Below are 18,942 nucleotides of genomic sequence, written 5' to 3'. Positions count from 1 at the left end.
CGCATCCATCCGGCCAGTTCTATGCGACTTCTATATAACATGACAGTGCCTACTGGTTTTCTGCCTCACACTCCATCTCTAATGGCCTGGGGACTCATCATCTCCAAGCACATTTAATTTGGTATATAAATTTACCTATTAAGGGAAATCCTTTGCATAATAAACGCCTATATTATCAAGGATAAAGTTTTTTCCCCGGTTCCCCAGCGCTGGCAGTGACATGTGGATGTCAGTTGCGCAGCTTTCGGGTTGCATAAAACTGCATACGATTAAATGTTGGAGCTCCAAGCGGCATCGCTGAGGGTGACTTTGTGAAATGGCAAATGTTTCTCTGCATGAATAAGATTTCAAAATTCACCCATCAAAGTCAAAAGGATCTATTCAGATTTATTATAAAACCTGGTATAATTACAGTTTAGTTTTGTAGGTTAAAAGATGTCTCTGAGCTTGAATTAAGATGAAGCAAGCTATAGCCTGGGGGCTGAGAAGATCAAATCCCATTTTTCTGCCATGAAAAAGTTGATGTTAAAAGTCCAGAATTGCTCCCTGCTGTCTCCCATTCTATTCAATGCTAAACGCCTGAAAAAGGCCGCTGTGAGCACAGAAGGAGACTGCAGGGGGTGATTTGGGGCATTTTAATGCTGCATAGTTAGAACTCAAAAATAAAGATGCTAAGGCGCTGTAAATGCTACAGGAAACAGGGGCCGTTTATACAGATGGCCTGTAGATGTCAGGGTCAATTTGGCAGGCCCCTCCCAACAACCACAAGCTCCTCCCCCCTTTATTAAGATAACTAACTAGACTACACGAAACCCTTTGGGTGAAAAGGGCTGCAGCTGGTTTATCAACAAATTTACATAAATAACAAACAAAAATCTAAACATCCATTAAGTGTAAGGCAATGTATGCCATTACATTTATATAATATTTAACAATTAACTTTGTTGTAACCTCAGATAGCCACTGAAGGCTACAAGCCTCCTTGTCATCAATCCTAGGCACAGCTTTCCTTAATATCTCACCTCCCCCGCTTCCACCGGACCCCATCCATCACTTTGGCCCCAGACCTAACCCCTGTTACACCTTATACCCTTAATACATTACACCACTTCTAACACCTCTTTTCATAGCACTTTTTAGTTTGCAGAGTTTCCCCTTACACCCACTGACTTTAAGGGTGAAGACACATGGCAGGGTATTTTCTGATGTTTAGTAGCCGTGAAAAACTAGCTGCTACTAGTAGCTCCATGTGTCTCCACCCTAATGGATTACAGCAGCTATGAGATGAGAGTAAATAACTGTGCGTTTCTGGAGTAAAGGTGGCCATACACGCACCGATATTATCGTACGAAACCTCGTTTCGTACGATAATCGGTGCGTGTATGGCATGTCAGCGAGCCGACCGATATCGCAGGAAGCTGCTGAAATCGGTCGGCTCGCCGATCGGCCAAGTTAGAAAATTTTGATCGGGCGCCATAGAAGGCGCCTGACCAAAATTCTCCCTTCAGAGCTGAATCGGCAGAAGGAGGTAGAAATTCTATTGTTTCTACCTCCTTACCTGCCGATTCAGCCCTGAATGGTGTGTGGCGGATCTGACGATGTTTCGTGCGACCGACGGTCGTACGAAACATCGTGAGATCGCCACGTGTATGGCCAGCTTAAGTCAAACGACACACCTTAGTTATCACCACTTTTAAGTTTTTTATAGATTCAACTGCTGATTTCAGAAATGCCGATGCACAGTGTTAAATTGTGAGCAATGAAAAAAACAAAGCTTGATAAACTGCACTCATATTTTACACTAATTTTGCTTTTTTTTGGTGTAAAACATTTTATACAGTTTGATACAAATGCTCTTAATGTACTAGTGAGATTTAGCTAAATGCTGAACTCACTCCAAATTCTTCTTTACATAATAAAATTTGGGTAAAAAAATCAGGCACTTCATCATTTAAGATCTAATTTGTAGCATTAAGCTGTCCTGTGTAGTGATGAACGAATCTGTTCTGTTTTGCTTCACCAAACAATTTGCGAAACGTCAGGAAAATTCGCAAAATGGCAAAAAATCTGAGAAATGCCTTTGCCTCGTTACTTTTTGTGATGCGCAAAAAATGTTCCCATTGCCAATTTTCGCAGAAATTTTGTGAAACAACTATGTGCCTATTCGTTGAAATCTGATTTTTTTTTTTGGTTAAAGTCACGATATGGAAAAAATTTGCAGTAACCATGATAATTTCTGATTTTCTAAAATGTCACGAAAATGCTTTTTTCGGTTGTATGAAAATATTGTGATTGCGTCCCGAAAGTCACTAAATTTCTGGATCCGAATGTTGTAAGCGGAGCAAAAAACTTTCTGGCTTTAAACACCTGCCACTGTGGTTGTTAACTGGTTAATAGTAAGGCTGCAACATCCCCTTAATCACTTAGGACTCATTCTCCTCCTCTAACTCATTCAGCCCCCTCCCTCAAGAATTTACTTTGGCTCTTGGCTACTGAGCGCACTCAGTTCTTCTCAACTCAGGTCCCCAAACACACCCTCCAGTCTAGCAGCCAATGAAGATACAGCACTGCTGCTTTCCATAAAAACTCTGCTCTAGCAGTGCATTCTGCTGGAGAAACATTTTTTTCCCTAACCTCTTGTCCTGAGCTTAGCTTAACCATTACAGTGCTCAATCCAAGCAGAACTTTTTATTTTTTTTTAAGTCCTGCCCGTGTAAGCCTGCATTATTCATTGCATGAACTTTACAGTGCACATGTGCTGTTTTCAAATGTAAATGTCACTGATGATGTCAAAGGGAAAATGGCTACTGGGTGAAAGCTGCTATTTAGAAAAATGTGATGGTTCTGGCGGTACAAATGCAATACAAATAATGCAGTGTGGGTGGGGGAGATGTGCCTAACTTATATACATGGTAGGAAAATGTAGGGTTTACATGTCCTTTAAAATGTACAGGAAAGGCAACTTTTTCTACACACAATCAAAAATATTAGAGGGAACACTGTTGCTGTTTAGGTTCTTGGAGAATGTTTCATCGACATGGCAGACCTTTATAGAGCTCATTGACCCCACCACACATTGCAATACTCAGATACAGATCACCATGTTGTTACCCACAATGTAATACCCCCCCTGGCATCCATTGAGTGACTTGTGTGTAAATATTGTCACCAATATGCATTGAATGCCATCCCTTCTGGCGTTAGTAAGAGCATTAGTATGTGACTCACTGAATGGAAATCAGTTGGTTATGTTTGTGCAACCTACTATGTGTATCATGGAAATAACACCTTCACAGGACTGTTGTTAAACCTGAACACTGGCAGTTCTGTGAGATATTAAGAAGCTTATATTTGTGTTCATTTTAGATCTTTCCACTCCCTATCGTAAAGGAGCCCTCCTATCTCCTCCAGCCACACAAAGGGTGTCCCATACATACATATGCATGCAGTTAATCTATACACGGGATAGGCATTCATGCAGACAAAACGCTTAGACATGCTGTCTCATATTTAAAGACCAACACTTCATCAAAGACAATCAGACAGGGTGTTGTTCCTCCCATGCTGCTTCTCCCTCCCTGATTATCATATTGACATTTAATTAGACACAAACATTGATAAGATAAAAAAAATACATTTACACTCAATCAGCACATGAAAGATACATAATTCTGGAACATTAAAAAGCCGAATGCTACTGGGGAAATAGCTAATATAAGGTCTAGGGATTTTATTGTCATACTTCAACTGCATGTCATGCTTTACTAGAATTAGATTAAATAAGCCTTTATAACACAAAGTGAGCCAGAAGTACAGTAGATGCAAATGAATCACCAGTGTGTGTGTGCGGTTTTTGTTACAAAGTGGCAGCTTAATATATACAGTTGTCCTTGTATACAAAGTACAAAGCATTGTCCTTAAGGCATTCTTACATTACAGTTAAAACACAACAATTGAGATTTAAAGGCCTCCACTTATAATGGTCTATTAATCCAGTGTTCTTGGGCTTGTTATAAAGGTAGAGAATATGTCTCTGAATTTATTTATTGCCCACATTTCCCAACCTAAGAAATTTCCATTCAAGCATTGCTGGTACCTTGCTGCGCACATGAAACAAGCAGTAGGGACTCCGCTCAGCAGGAACCCCCGGGAAGCCATAGAAATAATTACTATATTCATATGTGCAGCAATACCGTGAAACCAGCTTCTAGCTCTGTGAGCTCCCGCTCCGTAACCATTCCCATAGCACAACTAGGTGTTTACTAAATCAAAAGAGTAGCTGTTGTGAGAAGGAAAGAGGATACCGTCATGAGCAGGATAAATGCATGGAAGTCTGTCCAACGAAATATATGGAGAAAGCATTGCCCTGAGGAACTGGACTGATGTTTGTGAGACCCATGGGAAGTTCTGTAGCCAATAATGACTTGAAGGTCCTAAATTGTTGCTCTTTTATCTGTCATTACAATAGATTATAATAGACTTTCTGTTTCTCATTTATTATTATTACTATTAACTATAATATTAACACATATGTAAAATTCAATGTATGGAAGGCTCCATTCTTAATCAAGATTTTCTTTTTATTTACAGTTTCACATTTCACAACACATTTTACTAAAATGCGTTTTTTTCTGGCCTTGAAACCAGTGTCGGACTGGCCCACCAGGATATCAGGAAAACTCCTGTTGGGCCCAGGTGTCAGTGGGCCCTCTCGCTTCTAACTATTTAGCCTTTTTCATGGTCATTCTCTATTTCTGTATGGGAACATGGGAGCTTGATAGATGGAAGAATAGATTATAGTATTTAGAGAAAATAGACTAGGAGAATAAAGAGTTTGAGGGAGGAGAGGAGGAATTAAAGGTCTGAGAGTGGGCCCATGGCCCAGGGTTTTATGGTGGGCCCCTGCCGTCTCAGTCCGACACTGCTTGAAATGCGATATGGTATAATTTTGAAGTAACCACGATCATTTCTGTAGTTCTAAAATGTCAGCATGTAAACAGCATGAAAACCTTTCTGGCTTTGGAAGCCTTCCATATGACTCAATGGCACTCAACAGATCAAACCTGGCAAAAATATAGTCCTGATGAAAGTGTAACCAAACCGTTTACGATTCTGAAATGTTCGTATTCTTTGTGCAAAATAAGGTTTTTCTGTGGTAATTTATCGAAACCGTGAAAAACTTGTGGAATTTTAGCGAAATTTTTGCATACATTCCGAAATGTTCAATAATTTAGAAAAAATATGAATATATCTCAAAATTGTTTAGTAAATGGGCCCCATAGCATGAAGCCAACAGCAAAAGTGTTTCTATTAAGTCAGGGATCCCCAACCTTTTATACCTGTGAGCCACATTCAAATGGAAAATGGGTTGGAGAGCAACACAAGCATAAAAAAGGTTCCTGGTGGTGCCAATGAGAGCAATAATTTGCTATTTAATAGGCCCCATGTGGACTGGCAGCCTACAGAAGGCTCTGTTTGGCATTATATTGGGTTTATATGCAACCAAAACTTGCCTCCAAGCCAAAAATTCAACAATAAGAATATGCTTTGAGGCCACTGGGAGCAACATCCAAGGGGATGGGGAGCAACATGTTGCTCACGAGCCACTGGTTGGGGATCACTGTATTAAGTAGAAAAGCAAAGATAGAAATGGTTATTTATGAACACAAGTGCAGTGTGTAAAGTGAAATCTCCAAATTGCCATATTTTAACACACAGTGTAATGTTCTGTGAGCGTGGGGGAAGCTGCACAACTACCGCTATGGGGGCCGATGCACAGGGTCGGACTGGGCCACCGGGACACCAGGAAAAATCCCGGTAGGCCCCGGCCCTAGTGGGCCCCGGCGGCCCAGTCTGACCTTTGCCGGCTATCCCCCTACTGACTGTTCCTCCCCTGACTTGTTCAATTTATACGCGCTCGGGGAGGACGTCAGGTGGGGGCCCTGCGGGGGGGGGTTAGGGGGGCCCCTGGGGGGGGTAGGGGACAGGGCTGGCTGGGGCACCTGCAGGGCCCCTGGGGCGGGAGCCCCGGTGGGCCCTGCACCCCCAGTCTGACCCTGCCGATGCATCAGAATGACCACAATTGCCAAGCATTTGTGGTTGTTGGAAATATGTTTGTAAGCTCTTGTTAATGCAGCCTTCTGTGGGAAACTTGGAATTGCTGGCAGGTTCATGGTGGAGGAACCCCACGGTTCCCTTGCATCAATAGATGCCCTTGCAAGGTCTGCATCTACAAATACAAAAGACTGCTAATATTTCTGTCTATAGGCACTTACTAGGAATAGTATTTCGTCTGTAAATGAGAAAACGTGGCCACTGGCCAATGACATTTTATACCATTATTTAGACCTCTGTTTCCACTTTCTTTTTATGGACTGTTCTTTTTCCCCTGTTTATGCAAGAAGGTGTGATTTGAACAATAGTAAAAGCTCTCACACACCCTTGCCTGCCCAAATGAAGATAAGCCCAGTGCTCTGTGAAAGAGGGATCAGCACCCTCTATCCCAGGTATCCCCAACCTTTTATACTCGTGAGCCACATTCAATTGTAAAAAGAGCTGGGGAGCAACACAAGCATTAAAAAAAAAGTTCATGGGGTGCCAAATATTGGCTGTGGACTGTGTGAACTGGCAGCCTACAGGAGGTTCTGTTTGGCAGTACACATAGTTTTTATTCAACCAAAACCAAAAAATTCAAAAATAACTACCTGGTTTGGGGGCACTGAGAGCAACATCCAAGGGGTTGGGGAGCAACATGTTGCCCCGAGCCACTGGTCTGGGATCACTGCTCTATCCAATAATAGTAAAAGAATCCCCACAGGCACACATGAGCATTTTTCAGCAGGGCAACACCCCTTAGTCAGCACTTCCGCGTTAAAAATTGCAAGGGGATACCCTGCTGAAAATGTGTGCCTGTGGGGATTCTTTTACTCTTACTGGATAGAAGGTGCTGATCCCTCTCTCACAGAGCACTGGGCTTATCTTCATTTGGGCAGGCAAGGGTGTGTGAGAGCTTTCTGTTTCTACAAGGTGAGGTCTGGCCAGGGCTGCCAAGATTGACCAGGTTTTCACTTTGCATTATTCCTTATAGGCCATTATAATCAGGAACAAGCAATATAACTGAGACTCGTTGTAACGCTAATGTTGAACTTTCCCAAATGCAATTTCAGATGTAATAAATACCTGTAAGTGTCTCAGCAAGGAGAGAGGCTAATTAAGTAAAGTTCTACATTGATTAAGTCACTATTGTGAAAGTCACTTTTTTTTAAAAGTGATCTTTTAAACAGAACAAAGGAAAAATGTGTCTGTAATTTACTGCTTAATTGAGCATAACTCACATATTTCTAAATTATTTTTAATATTTGTATAGGGGAATGTAATAAAAGTCGTAAACGGAAGAAAATGCAAACAAATAAGAAGAAAAATTCTTCGCCAAACAGTTTGTGCGTTCACATTGCCCATATTAAATTCGCACAAAGGCAAATTTGTTTGCATAGAGGCATTCATTTTCACATCTAAAAGGATTTTTCTGTTACTGACTTTCATTTCCCCCCCTTAGTGTTTTAAAGGGGACATTCACCTTAAACTGAACTTGCTCTATACAGTGAGTTGCAATTGGTTTTGTTCTATTTGTGTGGTTTGAGCAGTAATTGCTATTAACGTGTACAGAACTGTTGTGGCTGTTCAATTCTTCTTCAGTATGTTTGATTATGTCCTTGTGAGGAATGAAATATTAATAGCTTATTAGTGTGTTTCCTTTATCTAATGTTGTATTCTGGTTGCAAACCACTCAACCATGCTGCTTTGCACTTGGGCATTCTACTTGTATGACATTTAGAGAAGATGAAATCTGTCAGCGACTCACAGCACAAGCTTTATGTTTGTAGCCAGAAAAAATATTGTTGTTAGGTAGAGTAAATTGCAAATAAATTCAATAATGATATATATAGTGCAGGTGTTTCTTTAATAAATGTCAATACAATATAAAAATATAATTAAATAAACACGGCTGTTATTTAAGAGTGAAAAAACACACTCCGTGTTTATATTGAATATTCAATGTAGTGAAGACCGAAATCACATGCTGCTCCCCTTTAGATGAGCCTCGAAAAGTGTATGCGTTAATTTCAGTGGAAGCGCATAAAATAAAACAAAACAAGAATATAGTGCAGATCAATAGGATAATGAATTAACTAAACACTGCACATGCTTAGCAATATACCAGTTAGAATGTGTTACCTCGACTCAGTATATGTAATATATAATGTGTAATAAATGCGCACCAGACCACCCTATAAAGGAGCATGTAGGTCAAACCCAGCAGGGCAATTGATTGAAGGGGGGGTCAAAATCCTCAATGTATATAGGGTAAAAGAGGAGGCAAATATAGTGTAAAAACGTTTCATTTGAATATAAAACCCTGCGCAATGCAGGCTGCTTACAGTATAGTAGTAATGTAAAAGCAATAAATAGTAGAAATGTCTCAAGTAGCTCAACGCGTTTCACGTGCTCTCTGCACACTTCCTCAGGAGCAAATGAATAAAGTGTGCCCACAAAGATCAATATTTATACAGGTGCCTCCCTGTATAGATTAAACGGAGATAGAAAACAGGAAACTCATTTATGACACGCTTATTAAGGAAGAGGAGCACGTTGCCAATATCCTATTGATCTTTACTATATTCTTGTTTTGTTTTATTTTATGCGCTTCCACTGAAATTAACGCATACAAATAAACACGGGTTACATAGTTACATAGTTACATAGGGTTGAAAAAAGACCAGTGTCCATCAAGTTCAACCCATCCAAGTAAACCCAGCACACCCAACCCACACCTACCAATCTATACACTCACATACATAAACTATAAATACAACCACTAGTACTAACTGTAGATATTAGTATCACAATAGCCTTGGATATTCTGATTGTTCAAGAACTCATCCAGGCCCCTCTTAAAGGCATTAACAGAATCTGCCATTACCACATCACTAGGAAGGGCATTCCCCAACCTCACTGCCCTCACCGTGAAAAACCCCCTACGCTGCTTCAAATGGAAGCTCCGTTCCTCTAATCTAAAGGGGCGGCCTCTGGTGCGTTGATTGTTTTTATGGGAAAAAAGAACATCCCCCATCTGCCTATAATCCCCTCTAATGTACTTGTACAGAGTAATCATGTCCCCTCGCAAGCGCCTCTTTTCCAGAGAAAACAACCTCAACCTTGACAGTCTCACCTCATAGTTTAAATCTTCCATCCCCTTTACCAGTTTAGTTGCACGTCTCTGCACTCTCTCCAGCTCATTAATATCCCTCTTAAGGACTGGAGCCCAAAACTGCACTGCATACTCAAGGTGAGGCCTTACCAGGGACCTATAAAGGGGCAAAATGATGTTCTCATCCCTTGAGTCAATGCCCTTTTTTATACAAGACAGCACTTTATTTGCTTTAGTAGCCACAGAATGACACTGCCTGGCATTAGACAACTTGTTATCTACAAAAACCCCTAGATCCTTCTCCATTAAGGAAACCCCCAACACACTACCATTCAGTAGATAGTTTGCGTTTATATTATTTCTACCAAAGTGCATAACTTTGCACTTATCAACATTGAACCTCATTTTCCAGTTTGCTGCCCAGTTATCTAATTTTGTCAAATCGCTCTGCAAAGCGGCAGCATCCTGCATGGAACTTATAGTTTTGCACAATTTAGTGTCATCAGCAAAAATAGAAACAGTACTGTCTATGCCCACCTCCAGGTCATTAATAAACAAGTTAAAAAGCAAAGGACCAAGGACTGACCCCTGCGGTACTCCACTAACCACACTGGCCCAATTAGAAAATGTTCCATTTACAACCACTCTTTGTACTCTATCCTTCAGCCAGTTCTCTATCCAATTACAAACATTATGTTCTAGGCCAATATTCCTTAATTTGATCATTAACCTTCTGTGAGGTACTGTATCAAACGCTTTAGCAAAGTCCAAGTAGATGACATCAACTGCCATTCCAGCATCAAGGTTCCTACTCACCTCCTCATAAAAGGCGACTAAATTAGTCTGGCAAGATCTGTTACGCATAAAACCATGCTGGCACAAACTAATAGTATTGTGAACTGCAATGTATTCAAGTACCCTATCCCTTATTACCCCTTCCAAAAGTTTTCCTACTACGGATGTCAGACTAACAGGCCTATAGTTTTCAGGCTGAGAACGGGATCCCTTTTTAAATAATTGCACCACATTAGCAATCCGCCAGTCTCTCGGCACCATGCCAGACCTCAATGAATCCTGAAAAATTAAGTGAAGAAGTTTGGCAATCACAGCGCTCAGCTCATTTAATACCCTGGGATGAATCCCATCCGGCCCTGGACCTTTGTTTACCTTTACATGTTCAAGTCTCTTTTGAATTTCCTCCCGAGTGACCCAGACGGGTGTCTTTAATTTTTAGCAGGAAAAAAAACTGCCACTCCTGTTGTTCAAAGGTTAATAGTGCAACCCCTTTTTGGCTATAAGTAGACAAACCACGACTATGGATAGAGCATGGGGTACATTGGGACTCTATTTCTAAGGAATGGGTCTTCGCTTAGGTGGAAGAGACCTGGATGGAGCGGAGGATGTGGTTGAACTACAACTCACTACAGGCTGTGTACTGTAGGTGCATATAATTATGGATGCCCGAGAGGTTCTGTAGATGACACGATGGAATGGTACAGGGATAATAAATACTTACACAAACGAAATGCAATGATAGCAGAACCCACTAAGGATAACAAAGGAGGATGCCACCGGTTTATCCCACCTCTTTTGGTGACTGGGCAGGGGAAAGCACCTGTCAGCTGAGCACTACTTTGGAAGCAGTCTGGATAGTTATTTCAGTCCTCAGGTCCTACGGCTGGGCAAAAGATCAGGGTTTATACTAACCTGTATCCTGTCACTAGTCCCTGAGTTAAGGCAACATTGCCGGATGGAAGAAATACTTCCAGCTGTCTTCTAGTTGGGGCCTGAGCTGCCCTTGCTATCTAGATCTTAATTAGCTCACTCCTCCTAGAGGGTGCTATAACTAGAACTGCTATTCTATTTCTAAACCTCGTTCATGGGGCCCTGTCCCGGACTTCTCCAGAGTAGGTATTAATCTCTGGGGTAATGGCTTGGCTGTACTGGGGCCTGTTTCTGCACCCAGGCTCAGTGGAGCTGTTCTTAGGTAACAGAAAGGCAGCCAACGAGAAAGCCACTCCTCCTTGCTTGACATTATATCAGTCTGCAATGGGAGTGGTCAACCAGACTAAAACAATGGGATATAAAGTATAGTGCAAACTAGATACATAGGACTCTGCCTAGTAACAGTAGAATAAGTGAAGAGGTAGGGTTTAAAGCCATAGGGGAGCTAAACCCTATGGGTCTCTACAATAGTAAGGCTGCTGCATCCCCTTAATCACTTAGGATTCCTTCCCCTCCTCTAACCCACTTACCCTCCCCCCCCTAGGAATTTACGTTGGTCCTTGGCTAACTAAGCATGCTCAGTTCTTTTAATGCCCTCCAGTCTAGCAGCCAATGAAGAGATGACACTGCTGGTTTCCATAGAAACTCTACTCTAGCTCTGCATTCTGCTGCTTTCTCCTAATTGTCTCTCCTGAGCTTAACTTAACCATTAAGTCAGTAAGTTCTGCCTGTGTAAGCCTGCATTCTGCATTGGATGAACTTTACAGTGCACAAGTGCTGTCTGCAAGTGTAAATTTCACTGACAATGTGTGGGAGGGAAAATGGCTGCTGGGTAAGATATGCCCAACTTATATACATGGTAGGAAAATGTAGGGTTTACATATCCTTTAAACGGTTTTCAGTATTCCAGACCAGTGGTTATATTGGTTGGTCTGGGATTAATATATTGATCCATATCAAAATGATCACATTAAGTCAATGGGTTGCCCCAAATACCAAGGGCAGCGCCATACATATTAATTTGTCAGAAAATCACCTGCCCCATGGCAGACAAATCGGCAACAAATACCTTGCCAACCAGACCCATTAGAATCATTGCACTTAAACAAACTTTACACACCGGCTAATCACAAGAAAATGGGTAAGAAGGCATTAATATTGGCGCTTGTAAACTGTTCTAAATGTGGCCAGTCTAAAGGATCAGGATGGCAAGGTCTTTTTCAGTTGGCCACCTGTAGTGAATGTCTGGAACTTGGATTCTCAGATCAATCTTTCTAAATTAGTCCTTAAATTGTATTTGAATTTCTCCTTGAAAACATTCGGAGGCCCAATGTATCTTACCTTCTGAAGCCCCCAGTTAATGTCACAACAGCATCAGGTACAAATTTCCAGACAATGCTCTTTATAAGTTGGTCAGTAGTCTCTGCTTCTGCCCAGGACACACTGCTTGTGATATCCTCATAATAAAGAAACCCTGTAAGTCAATATAAAATGTAAATTCTTTTAGTTAGCCTCGAAGAGACAGGGGGCGCCATTGCTGTGGCAGCATTAGCCGTTTCAAAGCATCTGAAACCATCAACATTTACACGATAGTAATGGAAATCAACACATATCCATAAATGTCTGAACCACCTTATATTATATGCTGCTTCCTCTTCAGCCTCCCGTATACTTGCTGTTTATATCCAATTGCAGCCAATTTGGTTTCTTGCATCTAAAATCCCTAAACACAAGCGTCCGGTGGTTCTGCTTGTGTGGAACAGCTCATAGGGGATCATCTTCAAGGGCTAATACAAGGGCTATGTGTTTCCTTTATTTTAGCCATTTATTTTGTAGATTGTAAGCTCTTTTGGGCAGGGCTCTCTTCACCTCTTGTACCGGTTATTGGTTGCTTTATATGTTACTCTGTATGTCCAATGTATAAACCCACTTATTGTACAGCGCTGTGGAATATGTTGGCGCTTTATAAATAAATGTTAATAATAATAATACAGATGAGTGAGTCTTTACAATTTAAATGTAGCTTGAACTTTCTGTAATACAGGTATGTGATCCCTTATCCGGAAACCCATTATCCAGAAAGTTCTGAATTATGGAAAGGCCATCTCCCATAGACTCCATTATAAGCAAATCATTCTAATTTTTTAAAATTTTTTCCTTTTTCCCTGTAATAATAAAACAGTAACTTGTACTTGATCCCAACTAAGAAATAATTACCCCTTATTGGGGGCAGAACAGCCCTATTGGGTTTATTTAATGGTTAAATGATTCCCTTTTCTCTGTAATAATAAAACAGTACTTGTACTTGATCCCAACTAAGATATAATTACCCCTTATTGGGGGCAGAACAGCCCTATTGGGTTTATTTAATGGTTAAATGATTCAATTTTCTCTGTAATAATAAAACAGTACCTGTACTTGATCCCAACTAAGATATAATTACCCCTTATTGGGGGCAGAACAGCCCTATTGGGTTTATTTAATGGTTAAATGATTCCCTTTTCTCTGTAATAATAAAACAGTACCTGTACTTGATCCCAACTAAGATATAATTACCCCTTATTGGGGGCAGAACAGCCCTATTGGGTTTATTTAATGGTTAAATGATTCCCTTTTCTCTGTAATAATAAAACAGTACCTGTACTTGATCCCAACTAAGATATAATTACCCCTTATTGGGGCAGAACAGCCCTATTGGGTTTATTTAATGGTTAAATGATTCCCTTTTCTCTGTAATAATAAAACAGTACCTGTACTTGATCCCAACTAAGATATAATTACCCCTTATTGGGGCAGAACAGCCCTATTGGGTTTATTTAATGGTTAAATGATTCCCTTTTCTCTGTAATAATAAAACAGTACCTGTACTTGATCCCAACTAAGATATAATTACCCCTTATTGGGGCAGAACAGCCCTATTGGGTTTATTTAATGGTTAAATGATTCCCTTTTCTCTGTAATAATAAAACAGTACCTGTACTTGATCCCAACTAAAATATAATTACCCCTTATTGGGGGCAGAACAGCCCTATTGGGTTTATTTAATGGTTAAATGATTCCCTTTTCTCAGTAATAATAAAACAGTACCTGTACTTGATCCCAACTAAGATACAATTAATCCTTATTGGAGGCAAAACAATCCTATTGGGTATATTCAATATTGAAATGATTTTTACCAGACTTAAGTTATGAAGATCCAAATTACGGAAAGATCCCTTATCTTGAAAATTCCAGATCCTGAGCATTCTGTATAACAGGTCCCATACCTGTATATCATTAAAATGTTTCATCTGCATAACCTTATAGGGCTGATTCGATATTTTATTTATTGCCCCTTCATTTTCCAGCTCATGTTTTTGTACACTGGAATTCTGGGAAAGAATGTTGGTTCTTGTGTAGTTAACCTGCTCCTTTCAGTGTTGAATCATAGCTGCATACATGTGCTACTTCCCAGTTTCTGTTTCTTTAGCCATTTAGATTTAACAGGACATCCATGAATATATCATTTTTGTGTGTCTCAATTTAGAACAGAGTGTTTTACCCAGTCAAGCCATATTAATTAGTTGTCAATTAAAGTTGCAGGTGAAGCCCCAGGATCAGACATTAGACTAGAACACGCAATCACAACAGAACAGATAGCCTTGATAATGGCAAGGATTCTCTGAATGACCCTTAACTCTTTTACTGCCAAGCACGTATGGCATACGTGCTGGCAGTAAAAGGGCTTAAACGCCAACGACGTGTCTCATACGTCGTTGGCGTTTAAGCGCTGCCCTCTGCAGCGGCGGCATGTGCCGCCGCTGCAGAGGGCTTCTAACAATGACAGCCCCCCTGGGCAATGTGCCAGGGGGGCTGTCATCAGGGTCCTGCGAACCGATCGCTCGCAGGACCCTCCAGGAAGCAGCAGATGCGATCGCATCGCATCTGCTGCTTCCTGCTTCCTCCCTCTCCCCCAGCGCCGGCCCAAATGACGAAGGAGGCGATCGGTCTTCAGGAACAGGTAAGGACTTTTTTTTTTTATTGCATTTACACACTTTTACACACTTATACACACATTTACATACATTTATACACACTTACATACATTTACACACACTTACAGCACACATTTTAGCATTTTTTTATTTTATTTATTTATTTATTTTTTTTTCATTTTTCACACTTTTATACACTTATTTACACTCATATACACACTTACACACTATCACACAACTTTTACACATGTACACACATGTATACACAAACACTTTGGTTTTTTTTTGTTTTGCTTTTTTTTTTTTTTTTTTTCATATTACCACTTTGTTTTTATTTTCTTTTACCTAAAAACTGTTTATTTTGACAGCGTAACTATTGGATCAGATATTCTGGCCACTAATTACACTGTCATGTAACTTATTTTGTTGTTTCACTGATTTGCACAATTTTTGTGGTTTTATCACATTTTATCCCTATATAAGTGTTCCTGATCTGTTTTTAGCGTAGCTTTGCCAGGTGTAACTTTGGTGTACAAAAATAACTTTACCTATTTTGAATTCATCAGAATGTGTACTTTCCAAAAATATATGGTTTTCTGGGGGTCACTGTATAGTTAGGGGGGGGTTACTGCACATAATACACTGACGGGGCTCTGTGTGCAAAAGCTGAGCTGGCAGGCGAGAAATCCTTATGCGCTATTTTCATTTAGGGTTCAGTACATACCGCAGACTTTGGTATATCTATGCATATTGGGCATCAAACTGTTCAGTAGGCCTCTGGTGTTCCTATTTGGGGTGACTTGCCTTTGTACGCAAGAAATTGTGTGAGATAAATGCGGCAAATTGCAACATTTTTAGGCGATTTTCTGAAATGTCATAAAAACCGATAACTTTAGGAAAGCTTTGCGGCTTGGTACTTTGGTGTAGAAAGGACTCTTTACCCTTGTTGGATTTGTCAGAATGTGTACTTTCCAAAAATATATGGTTTTGTGGGGGTCTCTGTATAGTTAGGGGAAGTTTTGGCACATAATACACTAACAGGGGGCTCTGTGTGCAAAAGCTGAGCTGGCAGGCGAGAAATCCTTATGCGCTATTTTCATTTAGGGTTCAGTACATACTGCAGACTTTGGTATATCTATGCATATTGGGCATCAAACTGTTCAGTAGGCCTCTGGTGTTCCTATTTGGGGTGACTTGCCTTTGTACGCAAGAAATTGTGTGAGATAAATACGACAAATTGCAACATTTTTAGGCAATTTTCTGAAATGTCATAAAAACCAATAACTTTAGGAAAGCTCTGCAGATTGGTACTTTGGTGTAGAAAGGACTCTTTACCCTTGTTGGATTTGTCAGAATGTGTACTTTCCAAAAATATATGGTTTTGTGGGGGATCTGTATAGTTAGGGGAAGTTTTGGCACATAATACACTGACAGGGGGCTCTGTGTGCAAAAGCTGAGCTGGCAGGCGAGAAATCCTTATGCGCTATTTTCATTTTGGGTTCAGTACATACCGCAGACTTTGGTATATCTATGCATATTGGGCATCAAACTGTTCAGTAGGCCTCTGGTGTTCCTATTGGGGGTGATTTGCCTTTGTACGCAAGAAATTGTGTGAGATAAATGTGACAAATTGCAACATTTTTAGGCAATTTTCTGAAATGTCATAAAAACCAATAACTTTAGGAAAGCTCTGCAGATTGGTACTTTGGTGTAGAAAGGACTCTTTACCCTTGTTGGATTTGTCAGAATGTGTACTTTCCAAAAATATATGGTTTTGTGGGGGATCTGTATAGTTACGGGAAGTTTTGGCACATAATACACTGACAGGGGGCTCTGTGTGCAAAAGCTGAGCTGGCAGGCGAGAAATCCTTATGCGCTATTTTCATTTAGGGTTCAGTACATACCGCAGACTTTGGTATATCTATGCATATTGGGCATCAAACTGTTCAGTAGGCCTCTGGTGTTCCTATTTGGGGTGACTTGCCTTTGTACGCAAGAAATTGTGTGAGATAAATGCGGCAAATTGCAACATTTTTAGGCGATTTTCTGAAATGTCATAAAAACCGATAACTTTAGGAAAGCTTTGCGGCTTGGTACTTTGGTGTAGAAAGGACTCTTTACCTTTGTTGGATTTGTCAGAATGTGCACTTTCCAAAAATATATGGTTTTGTGGGGGTCTCTGTATAGTTAGGGGAAGTTTTGGCACATAATACACTGACAGGGGGCTCTGTGTGCAAAAGCTGAGCTGGCAGGCGAGAAATCCTTATGCGCTATTTTCATTTAGGGTTCAGTACATACTGCAGACTTTGGTATATCTATGCATATTGGGCATCAAACTGTTCAGTAGGCCTCTGGTGTTCCTATTTGGGGTGACTTGCCTTTGTACGCAAGAAATTGTGTGAGATAAATGCGACAAATTGCAACATTTTTAGGCGATTTTCTGAAATGTCATAAAAACCAATAACTTTAGGAAAGCTCTGCAGATTGGTACTTTGGTGTAGAAAGGACTCTTTACCCTTGTTGGATTTGTCAGAATGTGTACTTTCCAAAAATATATGGTTTTGTGGGGGTCACTGTATGGTTAGGGGAAGTTTTGGCACATAATACACTGACAGGGGGCTCTGTGTGCAAAAGCTGAGCTGGCAGGCGAGAAATCCTTATGCGCTATTTTCATTTTGGGTTCAGTACATACCGCAGACTTTGGTATATCTATGCATATTGGGCATCAAACTGTTCAGTAGACCTCCGGTGTTCCTTTTTGGGGTGATTTGTCTTTATCTGATCTTTATCAAGAAATTGTGAGAGATAAATGCGGCAAATTGCAACATTTTTATGCGATTTTCGAAAATGTCATATAAATCTGCAAACTTAGGAAAGCTTTACAGCTTGGTACTTTGTAGCAATAAGAAATATTTACCCATTATAGATTCGGGGGGATGTGTATTTTCCAAAAATATATGGCTTTCTGGGGTGAATGTACTTTTTTTGTAGCATTATCCCACATAAAGGATGTAAATGTGTTGATTTTGCAGGAGCTGAAATGATAGATCATATGGGGGTATGTTCCCATTGGGGCCCCTACATGCCACATACTTAGGTAAACCTATACATATTGGGCATCAAACTGTTCAGTGGACCCCTGGCGTTCAAATTTAGGGTGTTTTATCTTGGTACCTAACACTATGTGGGAGATAAGATGCTGCAAAGTGGAAGCTTTGAGGGGATTTTTGGAAATGTCATCAAAATTGCTAACTTTAGAAAAGCTGTGCGGCTTGGTACTTTGGAGTAGAAAGACATGGGTACCCATTTTAGATTCGGGGGAATGTGTACTTTCCAAAAATATATGACTTTCTGGGGTGAGCGTACTTTTTTGTAGCTTTATCCCACATATAATGATGTAAATGTGTTGATTTTGCATGAGCTGAAATGACAGAAATGACAGTATATATGGGGGTATGTTCACATTGGGGCCCCTACATGCCACATACTTAGGTAAACCTATACATATTGGGCATCAAACTGTTCAGTGGACCCCTGGCGTTCAAATTCAGGGTGTTTTATCTTGGTACCTAATGCTATGTGGGAGATAAGATGCTTCAAAATGGAAGCTTTGAGGGGATTTTTGGAAATGTCATCAAAATTGCTAACTTTAGAAAAGCTGTGCGGCTTGGTACTTTGGAGTAGAAAGACATGGGTACCCATTTTAGATTCAGGGGAATGTGTACTTTCCAAAAATATATGGCTTTCTGGGGTGAGCGTACTTTTTTGTAGCTTTATCTCACATATAATGATGTAAATGTGTTGATTTTGCAGGAGCTGAAATGACAGAAATGACAGTATATATGGGGGTATGTTCACATTCGGGCCCCTACATGCCACATACTTGGGTAAACCTATACATATTGGGCATCAAACTGTTCAGTGGACCCCTGGTGTTCAAATTCAGGGTGTTTTATCTTGGTACCTAATGCTATGTGGGAGATAAGATGCTGCAAAGTGGAAGCTTTGAGGGGATTTTTGGAAATGTCATCAAAA

General features: G+C 40.4%; 1 protein-coding gene across 1 annotated transcript in view; it reads right to left on the bottom strand.

Annotated features, from left to right (window-relative positions):
* dntt (DNA nucleotidylexotransferase) overlaps positions 1-18,942 on the bottom strand; it is a 200,448-nt gene that overhangs the window by 108,299 nt on the left and 73,207 nt on the right. Inside the window, exon 7 of the mRNA XM_031906788.1 lies at positions 12,275-12,407. Within this exon, the coding sequence (XP_031762648.1) occupies positions 12,275-12,407 (133 nt within the window). The remainder of the gene's footprint in view (positions 1-12,274; positions 12,408-18,942) is intronic.

The sequence above is a fragment of the Xenopus tropicalis genome, chromosome 7 (genome assembly GCF_000004195.4).
Source record: "Xenopus tropicalis strain Nigerian chromosome 7, UCB_Xtro_10.0, whole genome shotgun sequence".
NCBI lineage: Eukaryota > Metazoa > Chordata > Amphibia > Anura > Pipidae > Xenopus > Xenopus tropicalis.
This window is presented reverse-complemented; position numbering and strand designations above follow the sequence as displayed.